This window comes from Oncorhynchus mykiss, chromosome 19, assembly GCF_057628025.1.
Source record: "Oncorhynchus mykiss isolate SJ-2025 chromosome 19, ASM5762802v1, whole genome shotgun sequence".
Taxonomy (NCBI): domain Eukaryota; kingdom Metazoa; phylum Chordata; class Actinopteri; order Salmoniformes; family Salmonidae; genus Oncorhynchus; species Oncorhynchus mykiss.
Window position 1 is genome coordinate 44,639,563 of NC_143040.1, and position 22,948 is coordinate 44,662,510.

Genomic DNA, 22,948 nt, shown 5'->3' on the forward strand with positions numbered 1-22,948 from the left:
AACTTCCTGACTGATGTCTTGAGATGTTGCTTCAATATATCCACATAGTTTTCACTACTCATGACACCATCTATTTTGTGAAGTGCAGCATAGCAGCCCCACAACATGTTGCTGCCACAGATAAACGCGGTACCTTCAGGCGTTTGGAAATTGCTCCCAAGGATGAATCAGACTTCTAGAGGTCTACGATTTTTTTTCTGAGGTCTTGGCTGATTTCTTTTGATTTTCCCATGATGTCAAGCAAAGAGGCACTGTTTGAAGGTAGGCCTTGAAATACATCCACAGGTGCACCTCCAATTGACTCAGGCTCACTGACATAATTTATCAGAAGCTTCTAAAGCCATTACATAATTTTCTGGAATTTTCCAAGCTGTTTAAAGGCACAGTCAACTTGAGTTGAGTTTATTTTATTTTTACAGGGACAGTGCACATTAATCAACGTTTCAGTAAAAGTGCCGGTTTTAGCCAGCCAGCTAATTTTCAACCACAGTCCCTGGGCAGGTTATAGTGTGTAAACATCTGACACACTGGAATTGTGATACACAAAGTAGATGTCCTAACCCACTTGCCAAAACTATAGTTTGTTAACAAGAAATTTGTGGAGAGGTTGAAAAATTTGTTTTAACGACTCCAACCTGAGTGTATGTAAACTTCCGACTTCAACTATGTATTTGATATATCTTAGTGTTTTTTTATTTTTTTATTTTTTATTTTTTTGAAACCAATTGGGAATGGGGGGGCGGTTGTGTGTATGTTGGGATGAGGAGGAGATGGAAAGGTGACGGTAAGGTCATGTTGTATTTATATCACAGTGCTGCACTGGGAGGAACGCGTTCGCCTAGGAGAGAAGGGTGGGTGAGATGGGGGAGGAGTCTATAAATGGGAACTTAATTCACAGCACTGTCCACCACCCCCCCACCACACCAGACCAATGGAATTGTCTCACTCTCACACTACTCTCTCTCTGGGAGCGAATTAGTGTCCACATAGGCTTTCATCAAACGCTACTCTTCTCTTCTCTTGGTGAATGCACCCCTCCTCTGCTAGATCTCCTCCCAGGCATCCTAATGCTACTCATTGACGATGGAGTGTGTAGCAGGCGGTGAAGGGTGCTCTCCTCTCTGCAACCTCACAACATTGTGTACACATAGCTTAGGTGCTGGGTGGAAAATACTACATTTCTCCCACACCACCTGTATTACTACAACGTTTTTATCTGAGTTGTATCATTATAGAGAGATGCAGAGAGTCCACACTGTAGATAACTGTGTTTTTGAGTGTGTCTTCCTGTGTCTCAAACTGGGTGTCTCCCCGCAGCCTGTTGTTCACCAAGGTGAAGCTGGAGACGTTGTGTCGAGGACCTGAGGAGGCTCTGCTCACCTGCAAACACATGCTGCAGATCTGGAAGTCCTGTTACAACCTCACCAACCCCAGGTACAGTATAGTAGTACCCATTACACAGGCAACATGTTTTGTCCGCTGGATTGAACGGAACTGTGTATGAAAATAGCAGTAAAATATGCTGGACACACTACCATTGCAACCTGCGGTATTACAAACCACCTTCAGGAATATTATGCCGTATAATGTAGTGTTTTGGAATGTCAGAAAAGGACGAGCGAGTGAGACTGGTCTGAGTCTGGGGCCAAATGTGCATTATCCCGATATCCTTTTGTAAATATGTGCACCGACTTTAGCCACAATCTCCTGCAAAACACTGGTATTAACTATCACGAGAGATGGAGCAGCACTGCTTCCCTGATTTCTATCCATGGCTTTTTAACACGCTTTAAAGAGAAACACAGGCCTGAGAGCAGAGTACTGGAAAGCACTTTGTAACTACTATTGATATAAAAAGGTTTTTTATAAATACAACGTTGATTGATTGAGCTAAATGACGTATACTCCCTTCCTTACTGTTAGTGAATCTCGTCTAGCCATAACCCAAAATCTCCAGAGGGTGTGTCCCAAATGGTGCCTATTCCCTAGTTAGTGCACTACACTATGGACTCCTGTCAAAAGTGGTGGACTACAATATGGATATGGTGCCGTTTGGGACACAGCCTGTCTGTGTGGACAGATCAGTCCCTCACCTCCATGTCAGACTCTCGTTAAACTGAAGAAGTTTAGTCCACGGAGATCAATTACAAGTAACCAGACTCCTCTCCTCCTGGCCCTCCGCTGCACCCACCCCCCATAGACAGGGGCCGAGGCTACTGTTGCCCTACTATTCCTATACTGTGTTGTCTGTGTATACTCGCTGGTCATTATAGACGGTGAAATAGCGTTTACCTCAGCCAAACCCTACAGGAGGGGAATATACCGGAAGCGAACACATTGCTGTGTTAAAGTTCGTCAGGAGCTCTGTTTTATGGCGGTTCTTCTGTCTCGCATTTTGAGTTTTACTGCCTCTGCGTGCGTTTCCCGTCAATGCTGTTGAAATATACCGTCCCGAACAAACGACAGAACAGAACTGGACTCTGCACTCTCCTTTCGCCCGTGGCTGTGATTTCCTGGATATGACAGAATGAGTAGAAAGATGCAGGAGTTCAGACAGGGACCAGTAATCCACCCAGACCAATACATCAGAATGTTTAACTGTCCCTGTGACACTTGACTAGGGGATATCTCCTAATTCGTGACTATCCAGTACATCCTTCTGTTTCATGAACTGGATTTTGCATTCGTCTTTGTAGCAGAGGCAGACCCAGTCCGCTGCCTGGTACCTTACTCCTTCCTAAACTTGGAGCGTTGCTCTCGGTTTCATCACCTATCCCATGCAGTAACTGTGAATCTTACCAAAGACAGACAAAAACACAGCTCTTAACCTGCGCAGTAGTCATGCTAAGAGGATAGATGGGCAGGGAGGGTTTTCAGGAAGCTTAGCTGTCTAGTTGGTGTTTTACCTATTTTCTCTGTGTGTGTGTGTCCAGTGATTCAGGTCGAGGCAGCAGCCTGTTGGACAGAGCCATAGCAGACCGAAGGACGCTCAATGCCATGACGCTGCCTGACTTCAGTGATCCAGAGACGGGTAAGTCTAACCTCACTACCACTACCTCGCAACCATAGAGAAATCGAGAGTAGTTATAAAGCAGGACACTAGCTTACCCCAGGACACTTAACATGTAGCCTGAGTGTGTGTCTGTCTGTGCCATCAGGGGCTTTACAGTGACAGAAGTGGAGTTGGCAAGAGAACAAACAGATATGTGACCAGGCTACTTAACATGGTCGCTATCCCATTATGAGGGAAGCAGAAAGCTTCATACATACATATATTCACATGAATCTACTACTGTAGCTGTACATCCCTGTCCAAGTCACTGTCGTCACACTGTGTCCTGTCTCACCATGACTACTGTATCTACAACCACACCTGTATATTGCTCTCTGTCTCCATGGCTACAGGGTTTATGGCCATACTGGAGTAAACTACAAGCTGCTGCTGTTAAGGGCTGAACCTCCGAACAACCACTCAGCCTTTTACTGAGTGATCAGAGCAGTAGAAGTGGTGGGTTGGAGATTCAGCCAAGGAATACCATTCTAACAGCGGAGGCTGGTGGGAGGAGCTATAGGAGGATGGGCTCTTTGTAATGGCTGGAATGGAATTGATGGAATGGAGTTCAACATGTGGTTTCCATTTGTTTGATGTGATTTATTCCATTCCAGCCATTAAAATGAGCCCTTCCTCCTATAACTCCTCTCACCAGCCTCCTCAGCAGTCTAGAAAAGAAAATGAAAAAATATATATATAGGTCTCTTGTCATTGCAGCTAGAAAACGACACTAAAGCAGTCTGTCCAGACATTTTAAACATCACGTCTTGTATTTCCCCATTCTGTCTCTGTCAGAGGTGTGAAGACACACCCTGTAGACTACATCCTGTCAAAGTGTGTGACCGTTGATCAACATCTTTCATTTTCTAAATATTCATGTTTTTTACTGCAGTGTTCAATGTCCAACAGCTTTTCCTTCCTATCACAATAAAGGCTTTTATCTGTGTGTTACACCATACCGTATCAGAGTATACTGAGAAAAAATATAAAGGCAACATGCCACAATTTATAAAATGTTAGTTACATATAAGGAAATCATTCAGTTTAAGTCAATTCATTAGGCCCTAATCTATGGATTTTACATGACTGGGTAGGGGCGGGGGAGCCAGGCCCAGCCAATCAAAATGAGTTTTTCCCCACAAAGACAGAAATACTCCTCAGACTGATCAACCGAAAGGTCTCTCTAACTCAGCTATGCCATTTTCTCTACTTTCAGTTACCTGTTGCTAAGGAAAGGCTGCAGTCTTCATATGTTCTGTGTTTTATATATATATCTGTGTCATCTTTTACTTTTCTGTTGTTTCTAGTCTCTGGCTCCTCCTCTCTCTCGGGGTCCGAGCCCGCCACCCCTTCTTCCCCTCTCTTTCACGCCGGCCCCTCCCACCTCCCTCCACCCATCACACCCCCCAGGGCCGACCCCCCTCTGCACCCCCCGAAGCCGGCCGGCAGCCATCATGCTTTCTGTGACCACACCCCTCGACGAGAGTCCACCAATAGTAATGCTCCTCTGCACCACGTGCGGCCAATGGCATGTTGTGGCGTGCGTGACTCACTGCCCAATCACAACCATGCTTGCTGAGTGTGCGTTTTTTTAACTCGTCCAAAATGGCACCCTTTTCCCTACATAGTGCACTAGTTTTGACTCTGGTGTAGTGCACTATAGGTAATGGGGTGCCATTTAGAAAGTGACTTCACTGATTAAGCCCTAGATACAGTAGTTGTAGTGTACCAGTGTTCAGGGCTGTGGTGTGGTGTGTGTTTTATGTATAGTTCCTTAACAATGCTAAAAAACCAAGCTGGAAAGGACGAGGTGAAAACATATCATAGCCAGCCAGCACAGTATGATTTGGGTCGGCCCAATAGTGAGTCGGGTGTGTCCAGTCCTGTGGGCATAACGGGATCCTGTCCTATCGCCACGGAGACACTGAGTGGACGACGTTAAGTCCCTAATCTGCCTGAGAAACAACAACCTCTGACAAACAAGATGTCAGTTCAGTTGGCATGGAGTTTGTATGTTTTGGGGTTAACAGAGGAAGTGTAGGATACAGAGTGAGATGAGGAGAGGTGAGGAGAGGTTGTGGTTAGGCACTAGTACTACAGGTACACTCTACCGGCAATACAGGTAAAAACCCACCCGCACTCACTCAAGCACGCTCACTCTCCACACACACACACACACACACACACACACGTCACAGTACTTCCTGTTATGTTCTCTCCTCTATCTAGCTCTCTGTGTCCCCTGGCTTTCTCTTTCTATTCATCACTCTGTTCATTTGTCCTTTGGTGTTCTACCATCTGTCCCTCGTCACCTTCCATTGTACCATGTTATGTTTTACTGCTTGATAAAGGGTTGGATTGAGGCACTTCAAATAACCACAGTGTATTTACACCTGCAATAGAGGTCCAAGGTTTTTGTGTTTGCCCGTCACAATGCATGTTTGATGTTTAAATAAGGAACGTGATAAAGGTGATTTTAAGGAAGGAAAAGCTTGCACTGGTGGCAATAGCAACCACAAAAACGTGCAGGGGTGAAGCAGTTTAGGATGGATTGGATTGACACATTGATAGTGAATCGTTGTGTGGATCCATTTTCACTGGCACTACCTTAGCATAAATAACTTCAGCAGTCACTAATGTTAGTGTCTTTTTGAAATGTTTCTGTTAAGTATACTTCAGTTTTGTTGTTGAGTGGAAGTGATTTTAAAGTTTTCTCCTAGCTGTATCTCTTTAATTTTCCCTCTTTAATTAATTATCTATTTTAAGTAATCTTTGTTCTTTGTTGTTTGTTGATTTGTTATTTTAAAGGCAGCCCTCCAGATGCTAACTTTCATCAGTATCATGGTTTTTACTCCATGTTTTCAGTTTGTAAGTAGCGCTTTTCTCCCTCCGCTCCCTCTCTCCCACTGACGCTGGACTCTGACTGATGTATCACGCCTCCTGGCCTTGGCCTGATTTTTCTTTTCCTCCACAGTCAATGTATCCATCCGTCACCACCAACCCACCTGCCTGTCGCTCTGTCTGTCTGTGCTCCTAAAGTCAGTCAGTCATCCACCATGTGTGGACCATACCGGAGGCTGTCCGGCCGCTATTCGCTAGCTCACCTTATTTTCTGTTTTGTTTAATTGATTTATTTTTGTCCTCAGGCCCTTTGTGCTACAGCTAAACAATTAGCTCACTGAGCTTCCTGACTCGGTGGGCCAGCTATGGAGTAGGCAGCTCCATAATTAAAGAGGCAGTATCATTTCCCCTGGCTGGCTGCTCTATTCTATCCACCAGACACACAGCCTTATCGTATGGGCTCCCTCCACCATACAATACAGAGCTCATTAGCCAGACCAATCCCAGACGGGCTAGCGGTGTTTTTGTTTTTTCATTTGTAATTTTATTTGTGTTTAGTTAAAGAGCTATGGACTATGTTGTCCATGACTGACTGTTGTGTTGTAGAGACCAGTTAGTTTCACTCCTGGGCCTCTAGGCTTTCACAGACTATTAATAGGTTTCATTTAAGCTTCCCTGACAGCGAACACACACAGGCCACACTCTTGTCATACGTCCAGCCCGGTGTTCTTTGACATTCTCTTGGACTTCACTAGAAACAAAACAAAAAAGGGGAATGGATGAGGAGGAAGCAACTCTGTCCTCTCATGCCCCAGTGAAATGGATACTGTTTCTTTAAGAACATGTAGATTTCTTTCTGTGCTGCTGTGAACTGACAACCCACCCTCCACATCGCTCTCCATTAGTGCCTTGCGCTTTGTACCTTGCATGAAGGCACTTTTGGCTACCCTTTTAGGCCGCTGTGTGTGTGCGTGTGAGAGAGTGTTTGTGTACTTTTTCCTAACTGCATGGATTACCATTTTCACTCATCCAGGTTAAGATTACACCAGTTTAATCCAGGCTTAATTTGACCCTTTCACCTGCAGTGGGTGCCATTTAATTGACTTCATTGGATAAAACAAGTATCTACAGCCTGCTTGGTGACACAGCTGTCTGTCTTGATGGTACAGCTCCTGGTGCTCTTTCTCCATCTTTCCAGGGACCTTTTAAAACAATCAATCCCTCCACTCAACCGGGTGTTCCTTCCTTCTGCGATAAACCTTCTTCAGCCATATCAAGTTGGTGTGTCCATAGAAATAGAATGACTAGAACAGGCAAAGCCCTTCAGACCTTGCCAATATGCTCAATTTGGCTGACGTGGCTGTGTAGTTCCATGGTTGACGCTGGATGCATCCCAAATGGCACCCTATTCCAGATATAGTGCACTACTTTTGAACAGAGCCGGTGTCTCCAGTCTACATGCTAAATGTGGGCGCTAGGGCTGAGACTGGGGCTCTGTAGGCTTAGTGCTGCTGTGAGGGAGGGAAGAGTATCGATCTCAGGCCCTGAGTCCCAAATGGCATCCTATTCCCTTTACAGTGCACTACTTTTAACCAGGGTACATAGGGCTCTAATCAAAAGTAGTGCACTAAAAATGGAATAGGATGCAATTTGGGACACTGACAGGGTTTGTAGGTGCATACTGTGTGACTGTCGCTTCAGTCAATAACCAGGGAGCCAGAGAGAAAGCAAACATGTTATTTTTCTGATATGAGAAGAGTGAAGCAGTTTGACGCGAAAGGCTGCCTGCCTGCCTGTAATCCTGTGGTGTGGGTGTTCAGAGAGGCAGAGTGAAGGATGAGAATGTGTAGTTGTAGGAGAGAGACTTCTTAGATGAGGTATTGTGTTCAGATCATAGAGCTATAACCATATAGGACGGTATATGTATGGTTCAAATTGTGTTCATCACTCGTGTGTTGAGGCAATAAAAGGAGTCGGTGTTGTGTTTTATGGCCATTCGGTAGTAGTGGTGAGTGACGTGTTGAGGAGAAGAGTACATGTTAAAGCATTCATGTGGACCATAGATGGATGCTACTGGTTGTTAAAGGGTCTATAGTGTAAGAGTCACTGAGCTCCAGTATACAGAAAGTGTGTGTGTGTGTGCTGTGTGTGTGAGAGTGAAGTGGCCGTGTGTGCCTCACCAAAAGCCTGCCATGCAGATTGAGAACCCAGAGACTGATTCCTATTCCCATTTCACTAAATCCTCTTAGCAGCATTTCAGCTTAAACACAAATCAAATCTCTCCTCCCAACTCGCAAGACCTTATCAAAAACATCTCTCTATTGCCAGGGATATTTTCTCTCCCCCCTAAATTCATCACAGGACTTTTCTTTGCCCCGGTGCTTTCACTAGATCTTCTTGACAGGATTTGAAGATAGGGACCATTTGTGCTTTAATCTAAAGCTCTTTAAGGCCAATAATGAAAGCTCTCTCGCTCTTTAGAGCCGGGGAAAGTAGTATCCACTCCAAATAGTATTTTCCACCAACTCCAGTCCCAAATCAGTTGGCCTAGTTTGTACAGCTACAGCCAGGTTATTGTATGTCTATACGTCTGGATATGTGAATCAGTGGTTTGCAAGGATAATCGACAGTTAATAGCTGCTATCTTAGTAACACTGCCTGTCACTAGTAGCCTATATAACATGAAGCTTTTTGTGAAGGCATGAAGCCATCTGTGTGTGAAGTTTTGTGCAGCTAATGTCCTGAACGATGGATGCAGAATGAGTGGAGTAACATTACCCTAAAGTTGCATCCTTTTACCATGAGGTGCTGGTGCTGCTGTGCTTACCCCCTCTTCTCCCCTGTCGTCCTCTCCTCCTCCCCCTCTATCTGCAGGCTCGGTCCATGCCACATCCATGGCGGCGTCGCGGGTGGAACAGGCCCTGTCAGAGGTGGCCTCCTCCATGCAGAGCAGCGCCCCCAAACATGGACCCCTACACCCCTGGATGACTCTGGCTCAGATCTGGCTCCACGCAGGTATGATAGTACACTGTAACACACAGCTATGGTAGTACACTGTAACACACAGCTATGGTAGTACACTATACCACTATAACACACAGCTATGGTAATACACTACACCACTATAACACACAGCTATGGTAGTACACTATAACACACAGCTATGGTAGTACACTATAACACACAGCTATGGTAGTACACTATAACACACAGCTATGGTAGTACACTATACCACTATAACATACAGCTATGGTAGTACACTGAGTCACTACACCACTATAACACACAGCTATGGTAGTACACTACACCACTATAACACACAGCTATGGTAGTACACTATAACACACAGCTATGGTAGTACACTACACCACTATAACACACAGCTATGGTAGTACACTATACCACTATAACATACAGCTATGGTAGTACACTGAGTCACTACACCACTATAACACACAGCTATGTTAGTACACTATAACACACAGCTATGGTAGTACACTATAACACACAGCTATGGTAGTACACTACACCACTATAACACACAGCTATGGTAGTACACTACAACCCCTATAGCACACAGCTATGGTAGTACACTACAACCCCTATAGCACACATCTATGGTAGTACACTACAACCCCTATAGCACACAGCTATGGTAGTACACTACACCACTAAAACACACAGCTATGGTAGTACACTACACCACTAAAGCACACAGCTATGGTAGTACACTACAACCCCTATAGCACACAGCTATGGTAGTACACTACAACCCCTATAGCACACAGCTATGGTAGTACACTACACCACTAAAACACACAGCTATGGTAGTACACTACACCACTAAAACACACAGCTATGGTAGTACACTACACCACTAAAACACACAGCTATGGTAGTACACTACACCACTAAAACACACAGCTATGGTAGTACACTACACCACTAAAACACACAGCTATGGTAGTACACTACACCACTATAACGCACAGCTATGGTAGTACACTACACCACTATAACACACAGCTATGGTAGTACACTATAACACACAGCTATGGTAGTACACTACACCACTATAACACACAGCTATGGTAATACACTACACCCCTATAACACACAGCTATGGTAGTACACTACTATAACACACAGCTATGGTAGTACACTACAACCCCTATAACACACAGCTATGGTAGTACACTACACCACTATAACACACAGCTATGGTAGACCACTATAACACACAGCTATGGTAGTACACTATAACACACAGCTATGGTAGTACGCTACACCACTATAACACACAGCTATGGTAGTACACTACACCACTGTAACACACAGCTATGGTAGTACACTACACCACTATAACACACAGCTATGGTAGTACACTACACCACTATAACACACAGCTATGGTAGTACACTATACCCCTATAACACACAGCTATGGTAGTACACTATAACACACAGCTATGGTAGTACACTGAGTCACTACACCTCTGTCACTAACACACAGGCTGGACAGCCAGAGGGGAGTTAGTATAATGCTGCACTATCCTGCTGTTATTGTATTATACCCTTATCCTACTCTCATTAATTATGTGTACCAAAAATGATATCCATTATCCAGAATGATATCCTGGAGTTGTGTGTTGTGTGCGTGTGCACTTGTGTTCATGCATGTGTATGGTGTTAGTGATTGGCAGGGTGTGTGTGGGAGTGGTAATCCATTGACTCAGGGGTAGCAGACAGCAGCTTAATGGAATCGATATGTTCCTGTGAGGTGGTCGACTGTTAAGCGTTAACATATCCCAGGCAGGGCCTCCTGGACTGTTGCTGCTGCCTTTCATTTGCAGTCCTCCTGCGATGGGTGGGAAAGAACACACACACACACACACACACACACTGACTGCTTTATGTGGTCATTATCCTTATTGCCATCCTTAGATACTTAGATCCTCACACTGATAAGAAAACCAAGGGGACTCTTTGAATCAGCTCTGAAAGGGAGATATAAGGATGGATGGGGGCATTGTGAGAGGATAGGGGGGCATTGAGAGAAGGAAATGGGGTGAGAGAAAGAAGGGGAAGTTAGAGAGAGGATAGAGAAAAATGGGGAGAAGGCAAGTAGAGAGAAGACGAGAAGGAGGGGGGTGCAGGGAGAGGGAGATAAATCCGCTCCTGCTCTCACCGCAGAGCGTTGAAATGCCAGAAGCGGAGGCCAGAGCAGAGCAAGGTCCCCTCCCTCCCTCAGCCAGCTGCTACTGCTTGCCTATCTAGTAGTGCTGCTGAGGCTTTGTGAACCAACCCCAAACAGTCTCGTCCACACACACACACACACACACACACACACACACACACACACACACACACGCTGCTGGAGGGTGAGCAAGGCTGTGGCGCTCCATGAAGATTTTCCAAAATGCCAGAGAATGGAGAGATGGGGGATGGTGTCCTGGATATAACCTCCTTTCTCTGGGACCAACAAATGAGGACAGCACTGGAGGCTTAGCTGGCTGCTCAGAGAACAGCCTGCCTGGAGACAGACAGACAGACAGACAGACACAGGGACAGTTTCACACAATCAGACTCGCACACACACATCAGTGCCACTATAAGGTCATGTTTGCTCATAATTATTATTATAGTTTTTCAGCTATTTCACCCAAAAGGAAGACAAATAGGAGACATGATATGATCTTTGGATGTAAGTCTGTTTTATTGCTTTTGGAAAACTCACTTTCAAGTCTCTGTCTGTATGTGATCTATGGGCTTTACTTTAAACCCTTATTTACAAAGCAATAAGGTGTGTGTGTGTGTGTGTGTGTGAAATGTTTATCAGGCTGGCTGCCACCTGCTAGAAGCTCTCATTTCCTCTCTTGATGAAATCATTAAGTCAAAAGACAGCTATCACCCCTCTGGTCTGCTGCACCTCCCATTACCATAGGAAGTGTGTGTCTGTGGGTCTGTCTGAAACGGTTTCTGTTAGTCAGTCAGTGTATGTCCTAGTTATTTGTGTCAGTGTGTCACCTCACGGTCCTCCTCTCCCCTATCTACTCTCTCTCCTATCTCTTTCTCTCTCTAGCGGAGGTGTACATTGGCATGGGCAAGCCTGCGGAGGCGACGGCCTGCACCCAGGAGGCTGCCAACCTGTTCCCCATGTCCCACAACGTGCTGTTTATGCGGGGCCAGGTGGCTGAGCTGCGGGGCAACGTGGACGAGGCCAAACGCTGGTACGAGGAGGCCCTCTCCATCAGCCCCACCCACGTCAAGACCATGCAGAGACTGGTGAGTGTCTCTTCTGTTCCCCTCTTCTCTGTCTCTCGCTATCTCTCTCTCCATCATCAGCCCCACCCACGTCAAGACGATGCAGAGACTGGTGAGTCCTGAACCTCTACATCCCTCTGTTCACATCTGTTCTGTTCTCCCTCTCTCTCGTCTTCCCTACTACTGCCATGTCAACCATGCAGTCTGACAGCTGACATTCTGTCACTCTTATGGGCCTCCCAGTCCCATATCCATAGTGCCTCCCATAGTCGCTCTCTCAGGTCATAGTCAAGTGGTGCAGACCGAGGGGGGAAGCCCATTGTTACTGTCACTCTGTAAACCTCCATGCTGCTTGCTCATCACTTTGAATGGAGAGACTGCAGGTCTGACTCATGCTGTTAGCAGATTAGCTTTTCGTTCTGTTTATTACAAACTAGACACTTTTGGGATGAAAAGGCTGCATTGAGCCTAATGAAAAGGGCCTTTTGGAGGAGAAGGGGAGAGATACCGAGAGAGAACAAGAACAAGAGACACAGCATCTCTCTATCTGATGAGCTCATAGTAAAAACCCAATTATGGAAATTGAAAATGGGAGCTTGTGATTGGTTGGTGGTGAATACAGAATAAACCCAGAAGAACCCACCACATTGTGCTGTGTCAGCACCTCAAGCAGGGGGATTGTCCAATCTGTTCTTTTTACACGCTCTCTCACTCTTTCTCTCTCTCTCACTTTCTTTCTCTCTCTCACACTTTCTTTCTCTCTTTCACTCTCTCTCTTTCTCCCTCGCTATTTCTTTCTCGCACTCTTTCTTGCTCTTTCTCTCTCTCTCTATACTGTACAGCTTGGCGCAAAAGTGAGAAGTTTAGAGCTTCTCTACTGTGTTGTGACTGTAAAGTCTAGCTAGAATGGGATAATGCCTGAGGCTGTAGTGGAGAACTGTCTTATTGTGTGTGCCTGTTCACTCAACTGTGCGCGCGTGCAGATCTGCGTCTCTAGGATGAGATGGTGCTGAGACAGGAACAGGATTTGTCCTCTAGCAGCAAAGAGAAGAGCAGCTTTATTGGCTGACTGACTAAAGGAAATAGTCCTTATTCCCCATGACCTGATTTGTGTTCTCTGCTGATAAATCTTCTCTCTCTGTGTTCGATTTCCCAGTTCAAAGTCTCTGCTTTGACTGTGTTCTAGTAGAAAGGCCGTGTTCCTGTATCCTGCTGAAAATGAAATTTAATAATGTGTGTGTCCGTGCGTGCGTGAGTCTGTTTTAAATGCCTTATTTTGTCTTCTACACCAAGCTAAGCTAATCACTGGGTGGAGACCCGCCTGTTGAATTATAAATGAGCCTCTTTCTTCTAGAGAAACAGGAGAGCAGTCCTGACTGCTGCCGTAGTGGGGACACTCACATCCCTTACTGAGCTGAATAGTGGAGCCTTGTCCCTCTGACTGTAGTTTGTGGTGTGATGGTGACTGGAATAGTTTGTGTTGGGATGGTGACAGGAATGGTTTGTGTTGGGATGGTGACTGGAATAGTTTGTGTTGGGATGGTGACTGGAATAGTTTGTGTTGGGATGGTGACTGGAATAGCTTGTGTTGGGATGGTGACTGGAATAGTTTGTGTTGGGATGGTGACTGGAATAGTTTGTGTTGGGATGGTGACTGGAATAGTTTGTGTTGGGATGGTGACTGGAATAGTTTGTGTTGGGATGGTGACTGGAATAGCTTGTGTTGGGATGGTGACTGGAATAGTTTGTGTTGGGATGGTGACTGGAATAGTTTGTGTTGGGATGGTGACTGGAATAGTTTGTGTTGGGATGGTGACTGGAATAGTTTGTGTTGGGATGGTGACTGGAATAGCTTGTGTTGGGATGGTGACTGGAATAGCTTGTGTTGGGATGGTGACTGGAATAGCTTGTGTTGGGATGGTGACTGGAATAGCTTGTGTTGGGATGGTGACTGGAATAGTTTGTGTTGGGATGGTGACTGGAATAGCTTGTGTTGGGATGGTGACTGGAATAGTTTGTGTTGGGATGGTGACTGGAATAGTTTGTGTTGGGATGGTGACTGGAATAGTTTGTGTTGGGATGGTGACTGGAATAGTTTGTGTTGGGATGGTGACTGGAATAGTTTGTGTTGGGATGGTGACTGGAATAGTTTGTGTTGGGATGGTGACTGGAATAGTTTGTGTTGGGATGGTGACTGGAATAGTTTGTGTTGGGATGGTGACTGGAATAGCTTGTGTTGGGATGGTGACTGGAATAGTTTGTGTTGGGATGGTGACTGGAATAGTTTGTGTTGGGATGGTGACTGGAATAGTTTGTGTTGGGATGGTGACTGGAATAGTTTGTGTTGGGATGGTGACTGGAATAGTTTGTGTTGGGATGGTGACTGGAATAGTTTGTGTTGGGATGGTGACTGGAATAGTTTGTGTTGGGATGGTGACTGGAATAGTTTGTGTTGGGATGGTGACTGGAATAGTTTGTGTTGGGATGGTGACTGGAATAGTTTGTGTTGGGATGGTGACTGGAATAGCTTGTGTTGGGATGGTGACTGGAATAGCTTGTTGGGATGATGACTGGAATAGTTTGTGGTGTGATGGTGACTGGAATAGTTTGTGGTGTGATGGTGACTGGAATAGTTTGTGTTGGGATGGTGACTGGAATAGTTTGTGTTGGGATGGTGACTGGAATAGCTTGATGGGATGATGACTGGAATAGTTTGTGGTGTGATGGTGACTGGAATAGTTTGTGGTGTGATGGTGACTGGAATAGTTTGTGGTGTGATGGTGACTGGAATAGTTTGTGGTGTGATGGTGACTGGAATAGTTTGTTGGGATGGTGACTGGACTAGTTTGTTGTGGTGGCGTGATGGATGACGTTGGGTGCGGTGTTTGGCTGCTGGGTGGTGTGATTGTTTCACCGTGTGTCACGTTGGTGTAGCGTCTGGGATGCACAATGTTTGTCAGTCAGTCAGTCTGAGCTGCTAATGGTAATGGGTCTTGCACACTGTATGGCACGATTTATACACTCTTTACACTCCTCTCCATCCCTCTCCCTCCATCCACCACTCTTTCCATCCCTCTGCCTTGACAGGCCAGTTTGTGGAGGGCTGTGCATCACTCCACCACTCTGACTGGCAAACGGAAAGAGAGCGAGAGAGAGAAGCTGCGAGGGATGGAGCGAGAGAGCACAAGAAAGAACGGAAGGGAGGGAGGGGTCCTGCTGATACAGCTGTGACTTCTAGACTGGATCCAAGAATCAGGCTTATAGATTCCTCTCCACATTTCATCCCTCAAATCTTCCCTCCACTTTTCATGAGCTATTAATTTCCTCTCCGGACTGGCTACGGCCATACTGTCCTTGGATCTACTGTGTCTGTCCGTGTGGTAACACAGATTAGTGTTGCACCGTACACCAACATTTCTGTTCTTTTTCGATACTAGAACATGAAAAACGTTTCAAATGTAAATTATTATTTTTTTTTTTACAACGCCTCCACCGTGTCTCCACCGTGCCTGCTCCGTGTCTCCACCGTGCCTGCTCCGTGTCTCCACCGTGCCTGCTCCGTGTCTCCACCGTGCCTGCTCCGTGTCTCCACCGTGCCTGCTCCGTGTCTCCACCGTGCCTGCTCCGTGTCTCCACCGTGCCTGCTCCGTGTCTCCACCGTGCCTGCTCCGTGTCTCCACCGTGCCTGCTCCGTGTCTCCACCGTGCCTGCTCCGTGTCTCCACCGTGCCTGCTCCGTGTCTCCACCGTGCCTGCTCCGTGTCTCCACCGTGCCTGCTCCGTGTCTCCACCGTGCCTGCTCCGTGTCTCCACCGTGCCTGCTCCGTGTCTCCACCGTGCCTGCTCCGTGTCTCCACCGTGCCTGCTCCGTGTCTCCACCGTGCCTGCTCCGTGTCTCCACCCTGCCTGCTCCGTGTCTCCACCGTGCCTGCTCCGTGTCTCCACCGTGCCTGCTCCGTGTCTCCACCGTGCCTGCTCCGTGTCTCCACCGTGCCTGCTCCGTGTCTCCACCGTGCCTGCTCCGTGCCTCCACCGTGCCTGCTCCGTGCCTCCACCGTGCCTGCTCCGTGCCTCCACCGTGCCTGCTCCGTGCCTCCACCGTGCCTGCTCCGTGCCTCCACCGTGCCTCCTCCGTGCCTCCTCCGTGCCTCCACCGTGCCTCCTCCGTGCCTGCTCCGTGCCTCCACCGTGCCTGCTCCGTGCCTCCACCGTGCCTGCTCCGTGCCTCCACCGTGCCTGCTCCGTGCCTCCACCGTGCCTGCTCCGTGCCTCCACCGTGCCTGCTCCGTGTCTCCTCCGTGCCTGCTCCGTGCCTCCTCCGTGTCTCCAACGTGCCTCCTCCGTGTCTCCACCGTGCCTCCTCCGTGTCTCCACCGTGCCTGCTCCGTGTCTCCACCGTGCCTCCTCCGTGTCTCCACCGTGCCTCTTCCGTGTCTCCACCATGTCTGCTCCGTGTTTCCACCGTGCCTGCTCCACTTACTCATTGCCAGCTCTAGCCTGTCCTGAGGAGCCACTGCACTCACTGGGAGTGGGCTGGGCTGCATCACCGCTTATGCTGCACAAAAGTTAACACACATCAATAATGCAACACGGCATGTAGAAAGGGTAAAACTGTTAATTACTGTTAACAAAACGATGTCCATTACAGTCTGGAACACTATAAAATTCAAGAAGATACCAGTAGCTTCCAGCTTTGTAGGCTAAATTTCCATCAATTCACTACCCTAGTACCTTGTTTGGGATAATATGCAAACTATAATGCAAAATATTGCTGATTTCAATGCTGATTGTGACCAAAAACCTTTTTCATTCACTTCGTCTCCCCCGCCTCACATCTCTTCCAGTCAAGATAATATTTGCTTGTGCCTCAAACTGTGTTTGTGAATGACGTCATGGGTCTTGAAGAGACAGTACACACTTTTATAAAAGAAGAGATGGCTTATTCTATGCAAATGTTGTTGATCAGTACCATTTTAAAATAAGTGACTTCCTCATGAAGCTGGTTGAGAGAATGCCAAGAGTGTGCAAAGCTGTCATCAAGGCAAAGGGTGGCTACTTTAAAGAATCTCAAATATAAAATATATTTAGACTTGTTAAATCTAAAAATCTACATCTTTTTGGTTACTACATGATTCCATATGGGTTATTTCATAGTTTTGATGTCGTCACTATTATTCGACCATGTAGAAAATAGTAACAATAAATAAAAACCCTTGAATGAGTAGGCGTGTCCAAACTTTTGACTGGTACTGTGTCTTGATCAAGTTTTATTCTGTGACTTTGGCTAATAACCCTTTCTTCTTTTTTTTTGCCCAGGTATCGTTTTGGTATCCAGATTTGTGATGGTAGCGAGTATCGTGTTACTAAATCTGGTATCGGTATTGAAGTCAACATTCTGGTATCGCGACAACAGTAGCACAGATCCTGTATCCCCCAACTAGCCTGTGTTACTGAGCTCTTTGATAGGCATAGACGGGCTTATCTAGTGGTGGTATTATACGGGTAGTGTTTCTCCGCTAATGCTAACTCGCTGCGAACCACTACTTGATCGATCAGGTAGCAGTGGTGTGCCAGCTCTTCGATGCTGTGGGACAGTTATTAGATGTAGTTATCACTGTTTCTACTGAGAAGATGCCAACGATGCGCCGCAGTAGCAGCAGCCAGCGACTTTTTAACAGTTAATGCTGTTAAAGGGGCAATGACTTTTACTCCTTCTTTATTCTCTCTCTCTCTGTCTCTCGAAGTCTTCAATTTAAATGGAGTTGGTGTTAATGCAGGAAGGGCAGGGTCCAGACTTCTCCTATTTCTGTATTCTCTTTCCTTTTCTCTCCATATCACTCTCTCCATCTATGCTTGTGGCGTGTCCCAGGGGTGTCTGTCTCTGGCTACAGTGCCAGTGCTGCTTTCCCACACACATTTGACTAATTAAGCAGCGTAGCAGCTCAGAGCAGCTTGCTGTGGCCGGGACCACAGCCACACATCACTCTGTGTCAGTTCTGCTGTATCTGAGCTTTTTCATTTTGGGTTTATTTTGGCGTCTGTCTCGTTGGTCTCCGCAATAAGCAGGCTTGTCACATCTCAACAGCCTGTCAACTCAGGGGAGCGACAGGGGGCACATATACACACACACACACCTCTTTATGTCATTCAGCCAGAGTTCTGTGGAGAGGTACAGGGTGGAGGAGATGGCTCTCCTTGGCCTCTAACTGTGCTGACTGCTCTCTCCTCTCTTGCTCTTTCTCTCTCTCGCGCTCTCTATTTCCCTGTCTCGCTCTCTTCTCAATCTCTCTTTGCTCTCTTCTCTTTCTCTCTTGTTCTCTCTCTCTCTGTATGTGTCTGTCCATTTGAGCCCTTTTCTCTCCATGGAGCCTTGGGGAAAGAGCCTCAAGGTTGCTCTGTGAATGATTTAGCTGTCTACTGTGGTGACAACAGCTGACCTTTTGTGTTAGATTAACAGTTACTTAGCCTGGTTTTTAAAGGCTGGCTGCTTTGATAAGTTAATTGAAAGGATGAGATTACATGAGTGTAGGATGTGACTAAATGGAGTGTGTGATTGTACAGTTCTCTTTCTCTCGTGTGTGTGTCACTAGGATGGAGTCAGCTGGGCAGTGATAAACAGAAGGGTTTAAACTCCTCGCTCCTCTCTGAGTCGGTGTTACAGACTGTATTAACTCTCCCTCTGTCCTCGGGTCTGATCCTGCACCAGCTGCAGCGGTACAGCCTGGCAGAGAACATCGTTCACCCCTCTCTCTCACTCCTTCACCATGTCTCTCACTCACTCCTTCTCTCTCCCCATCTCCTAGGGTCTGATCCTGCACCAGCTGCAGCGGTACAGCCTGGCAGAGAACATCGTTCACCCCTCTCTCTCACTCCTTCACCATGTCACTCACTCACTCCTTCTCTCTCCCCATCTCCTAGGGTCTGATCCTGCACCAGCTGCAGCGGTACAGCCTGGCAGAGAACATCGTTCACCCCTCTCTCTCACTCCTTCACCATGTCACTCACTCACTCCTTCTCTCTCCCCATCTCCTAGGGTCTGATCCTGCACCAGCTGCAGCGGTACAGCCTGGCAGAGAACATCGTTCACCCCTCTCTCTCACTCCTTCACCATGTCACTCACTCACTCCTTCTCTCTCCCCATCTCCTAGGGTCTGATCCTGCACCAGCTGCAGCGGTACAGCCTGGCAGAGAAGATCCTTCGGGATGCGGTGCAGGTGAACTCGACGGCCCACGACGTGTGGAACAGCCTGGGGGAGGTGCTGCAGGCTCAGGGCAACGCTGCTGCCGCGACAGAGTGTTTCCTCACCGCCCTGGAGCTAGAGGCCTCCAGCCCCATACTCCCCTTCACCATCATACCACGACAACTCTGACCTGGGAGAGAGAGGCGCACACACACACACACACACACACACACACACACACACACACACACACACACACACAAGCTGCTTTATCCCCCCCAGTGTGAAGGTGCCAAAAACCTTCCTCAGAAGCGCCACCATCAACCACCCTGTGATGTCTCGGGCCCATCTCTTTCATCCCAATGAGATTAGACAACTACCTCTCTCCTCTTGAGGCCATTCATAGGCCTAGCTAGATGAGCTGGAGGGAGGGACCATGGACAAAAAATCCAAACACTGATTATCTGGTCCAATAATATACATCAATGTAACTGTTGTTGCCATGCCAACACCAATGTGCTGTCTCCGCCCCCTAGTCTCTGCTGTGACCACTGTATCGTATACCACAACCCCTTGCTGTGCCTGACTATGACTCCTGCACTCCAGCCTTTATCTAATCTACACTGAGCAAAAATATAAACGCAACATGTAAAGTGTTGGTCCCATGTTTCATGAACTGAAAGATCCCAGAAATTTTCCACATGCACAAAAAGGTTATTTCTCTCAAATGTTGTGCATAAATTGTCTACATCCCTGTTATTGAGCATTTCTCCTTTGCCAAGTCCATCCACTTGACAGGTGTGGCATATCAAGAAGCTGATTAAACAGCATTCTCACTACATAGGTGCACCTTGTGCTGGGGACACTAAAATGTCACTCAAAAAGTGCAGTTTTGTCACATAACACAATGCCACAGATGTCTCAAGTTTTGAGGGAGTGTGCAATTGGCATGCTGACTGCAGGAATGTCCACCAGAGGTGTTGCCAGAGAATTTAATGTTCATTTCTCTACCATAAGCCGCCTCCAACGTTGTTTTAGAGAATTTGGCAGTACGTCCAACCGGCCTCACAACCATAGACCACGTGTAACCACGCCAGCCCAGGACCTCCTCATCCGGTTTCTTCACCTGTGGGATCGTCTGAGACCAGCCATATAGGCAGCTGATGAAACTGAGTATTTCTGTCTGTAAAATTATTTCTGATCGGCTGGGCCTGGCTCCCAAGTGGGTGGGCCTATGCCCTCCCAAGCCCACACATGGCTGCGCCCCTGCCCAATCATGTGAAATCCATAGATTAGGGCCTAATGAATTTATTTCAATTGACTGATTTCTCCTTTGCCTAGATAATCCATCCACCTGACAGGTGTGAACTGTAACTCTGTGAACTGTAACTGTAAAATCTTTGAAGTTGTTGTATGTTGCATTTTATATTTTTGTTCAGTATCCATGGTGGGGAAGGGGGGGGGGGAGTTAGCCATACAAGCTGGCCACTCACTGATCCATCTGTTTTCTCTGGCTGTTGATCGATGGGAGAGGAGAAGGAGGGTGCAGAGAGACTTTCAGGCAGACAGAGTTGCAGAGGTTTGCATTCCAGATGACATGGACAATGTAGTGCTATGCAGCGGACAATGGCTGGCTACAGTGGTACATACCATCACCAGACCCCCCCCCCCCCATGTCTGTGCTGGTGAATTGTTGTAGCTTTCAACCCAAATGATGCTGACTGTGTTTAACCTGACAATGCTTGTATGTATGTACGGTATGCGTGTCTGTGCGTGTGTATATATGCACCTGTTTGTATGTGCGTTTGTACATTTGCGTGTTCAAAAGGCTTTTCGTTATTTGTTCATGGGAAAAAAACTGTTAAAGAAGTTACACACTGTCACTTGAAAGATGTATATTTTATGGTGAAACTATAGTTTACATGATATCCCACACTCTGAGTGTGGAAGGCCTCACAGACGTGTGTCGTGAGGTTGTGTCCTTTTGCTGTTCCTCTGCATCCCAAAATGCAACAGTTTAAAAACAGGTGAGGCTACTGCATTTGAAATGAGCTCCTCCTCCTCGATGAACTTCATCAGATGCACCCTCAGCGGGTTGGTATAACCGGAAACATCTGATTTACCGTATCTTCTACTTAAGCTGTTTCCCCTTGGAAACAGAATGTGGGGACCCCATTCAGGCAAGTGTTTTATGCCTGCTACGTTAGGTTACATCCGATGTAGTTATTTCAGTTACTGTAACCTTAAATTTGTTAGATAGGTCACAAGCTCACTGATGTGAATGCCAAAAACAGTGATTCTAAAACACTTAATGTCTTGTCTATGGTTTCTTTCTGTTCAAAACAAATGACTTTTTTTTTCACATTACCTTTGATTATAAGTGCAGATTATTATTATTTCTGACTGGTAATTATTAGATGTTCATTATTTTAGACGTTTTAAATTATATTTTACAGTGAATGACATTACAGAGGCGTCACAAACACTGCAATATGCTTCTTTGAGTAGATTGTACTTGAAGTACACAGCGGAGAGGAGCTGACTGTTTTCAGCTCAGTTATAGGGTAAATATGTAAATGTTTCTCGTCTGCTGTAGTACTTCTTTGAATGCAGAATCTACCTAGCAACCACAATAGGAGCCTGCATGGCATGTCCCGTTGTGAATGTCCAGTATGCCCCAGGCCTCTGGTTTGATTTGGTCCAACCAACAGCAGCATTGAGACAGCATGTCTGTCTGTCTGGTCCTATAGCACATATATGATACAACTGGACAAACTATAATGATGTCAATAAAAAAGTGATTGGAATAAATACAGTGACGTAATGTAATATACACTAATGTGACCAGGTATGGTTGTGTATCTGACACACAAAAATGCAGTGTATCATCCATGTTGAGAATCCCTTGCCCTTTGAAATACATCAGAGAGCAAGACACTACTTGGGCCTGTTGTTACGGTAACCTCTAGTGATGTGAGACATTTCCAGGACTTCAGTGTAGTGTGTTGCTGGACTAAGAAGACGTAGGACGTGTGTGTTTGGGGATCTAGTGGCAGCCAGGTTCTGTCTGCGCTGTTGTCTCTGTTGTACTAGAAAGACCAGAGCAAACAGTCCGTCTCAACAGGGAAGGAATGGCTTACATGTTAGATGGTGATGGCAGAGTGAGTTGCCTCTTGTTTATTTTCCCCTAATCTTTACTCTTTCAAGAAGAGAAACATCACCATTCATGAATATTGGATGAGTTCTGATGTACTGTATGTGCGCATACCTTGTTATACGTTTGCGCATACCTTGTTATAAGTTCTAAAAAAATATCATAGATTGATGTAGGCATTTCAGGAGTTCAAAAATAAGTACAAACCGAAGGGAAAGACGAGGAAGTGCTTCCAGAAAAAGGAGGAACATAATGGATGAGGGAGGGTTATAAAACCAGAAGGGCTGATAGGAGAAAGGAGGGAGTAGAGGAATGAAGGAAATGGGAGGAAGGGTGTGAAGGGGTTGATTTAATGCACACTAGCCCTGCCTTAAACAAATGAGAGTTCCCTGCCTGGCTCGACTCTGCTCGGGATGGAGCATGCGGCGTGGCGCGGTGTAGTAAATCTCCAGGGGAAT

The 22,948-nt window shown here is 46.4% G+C and overlaps 1 protein-coding gene across 6 annotated transcripts in view; it reads left to right on the top strand.

The window, feature by feature from the left end:
- The window catches only part of ttc7b (tetratricopeptide repeat domain 7B), a 68,799-nt gene extending 46,652 nt beyond the window's left edge, over positions 1-22,147 (top strand). The window contains exons 16-21 of one of the 6 annotated variants that reach the window (XM_036954712.2): positions 1,318-1,434; positions 2,934-3,031; positions 4,360-4,548; positions 8,768-8,908; positions 11,975-12,177; positions 19,304-22,147. In XM_036954712.2, coding sequence (XP_036810607.1) covers positions 1,318-1,434; positions 2,934-3,031; positions 4,360-4,548; positions 8,768-8,908; positions 11,975-12,177; positions 19,304-19,525 — 970 coding nt within the window. In that variant the 3' untranslated portion in view covers positions 19,526-22,147. The other 5 variants (XM_036954713.2, XM_090211116.1, XM_090211118.1 and 2 more) reach the window with 5 other exon arrangements.
- The last annotated feature ends 801 nt before the right edge of the window (positions 22,148-22,948 follow it).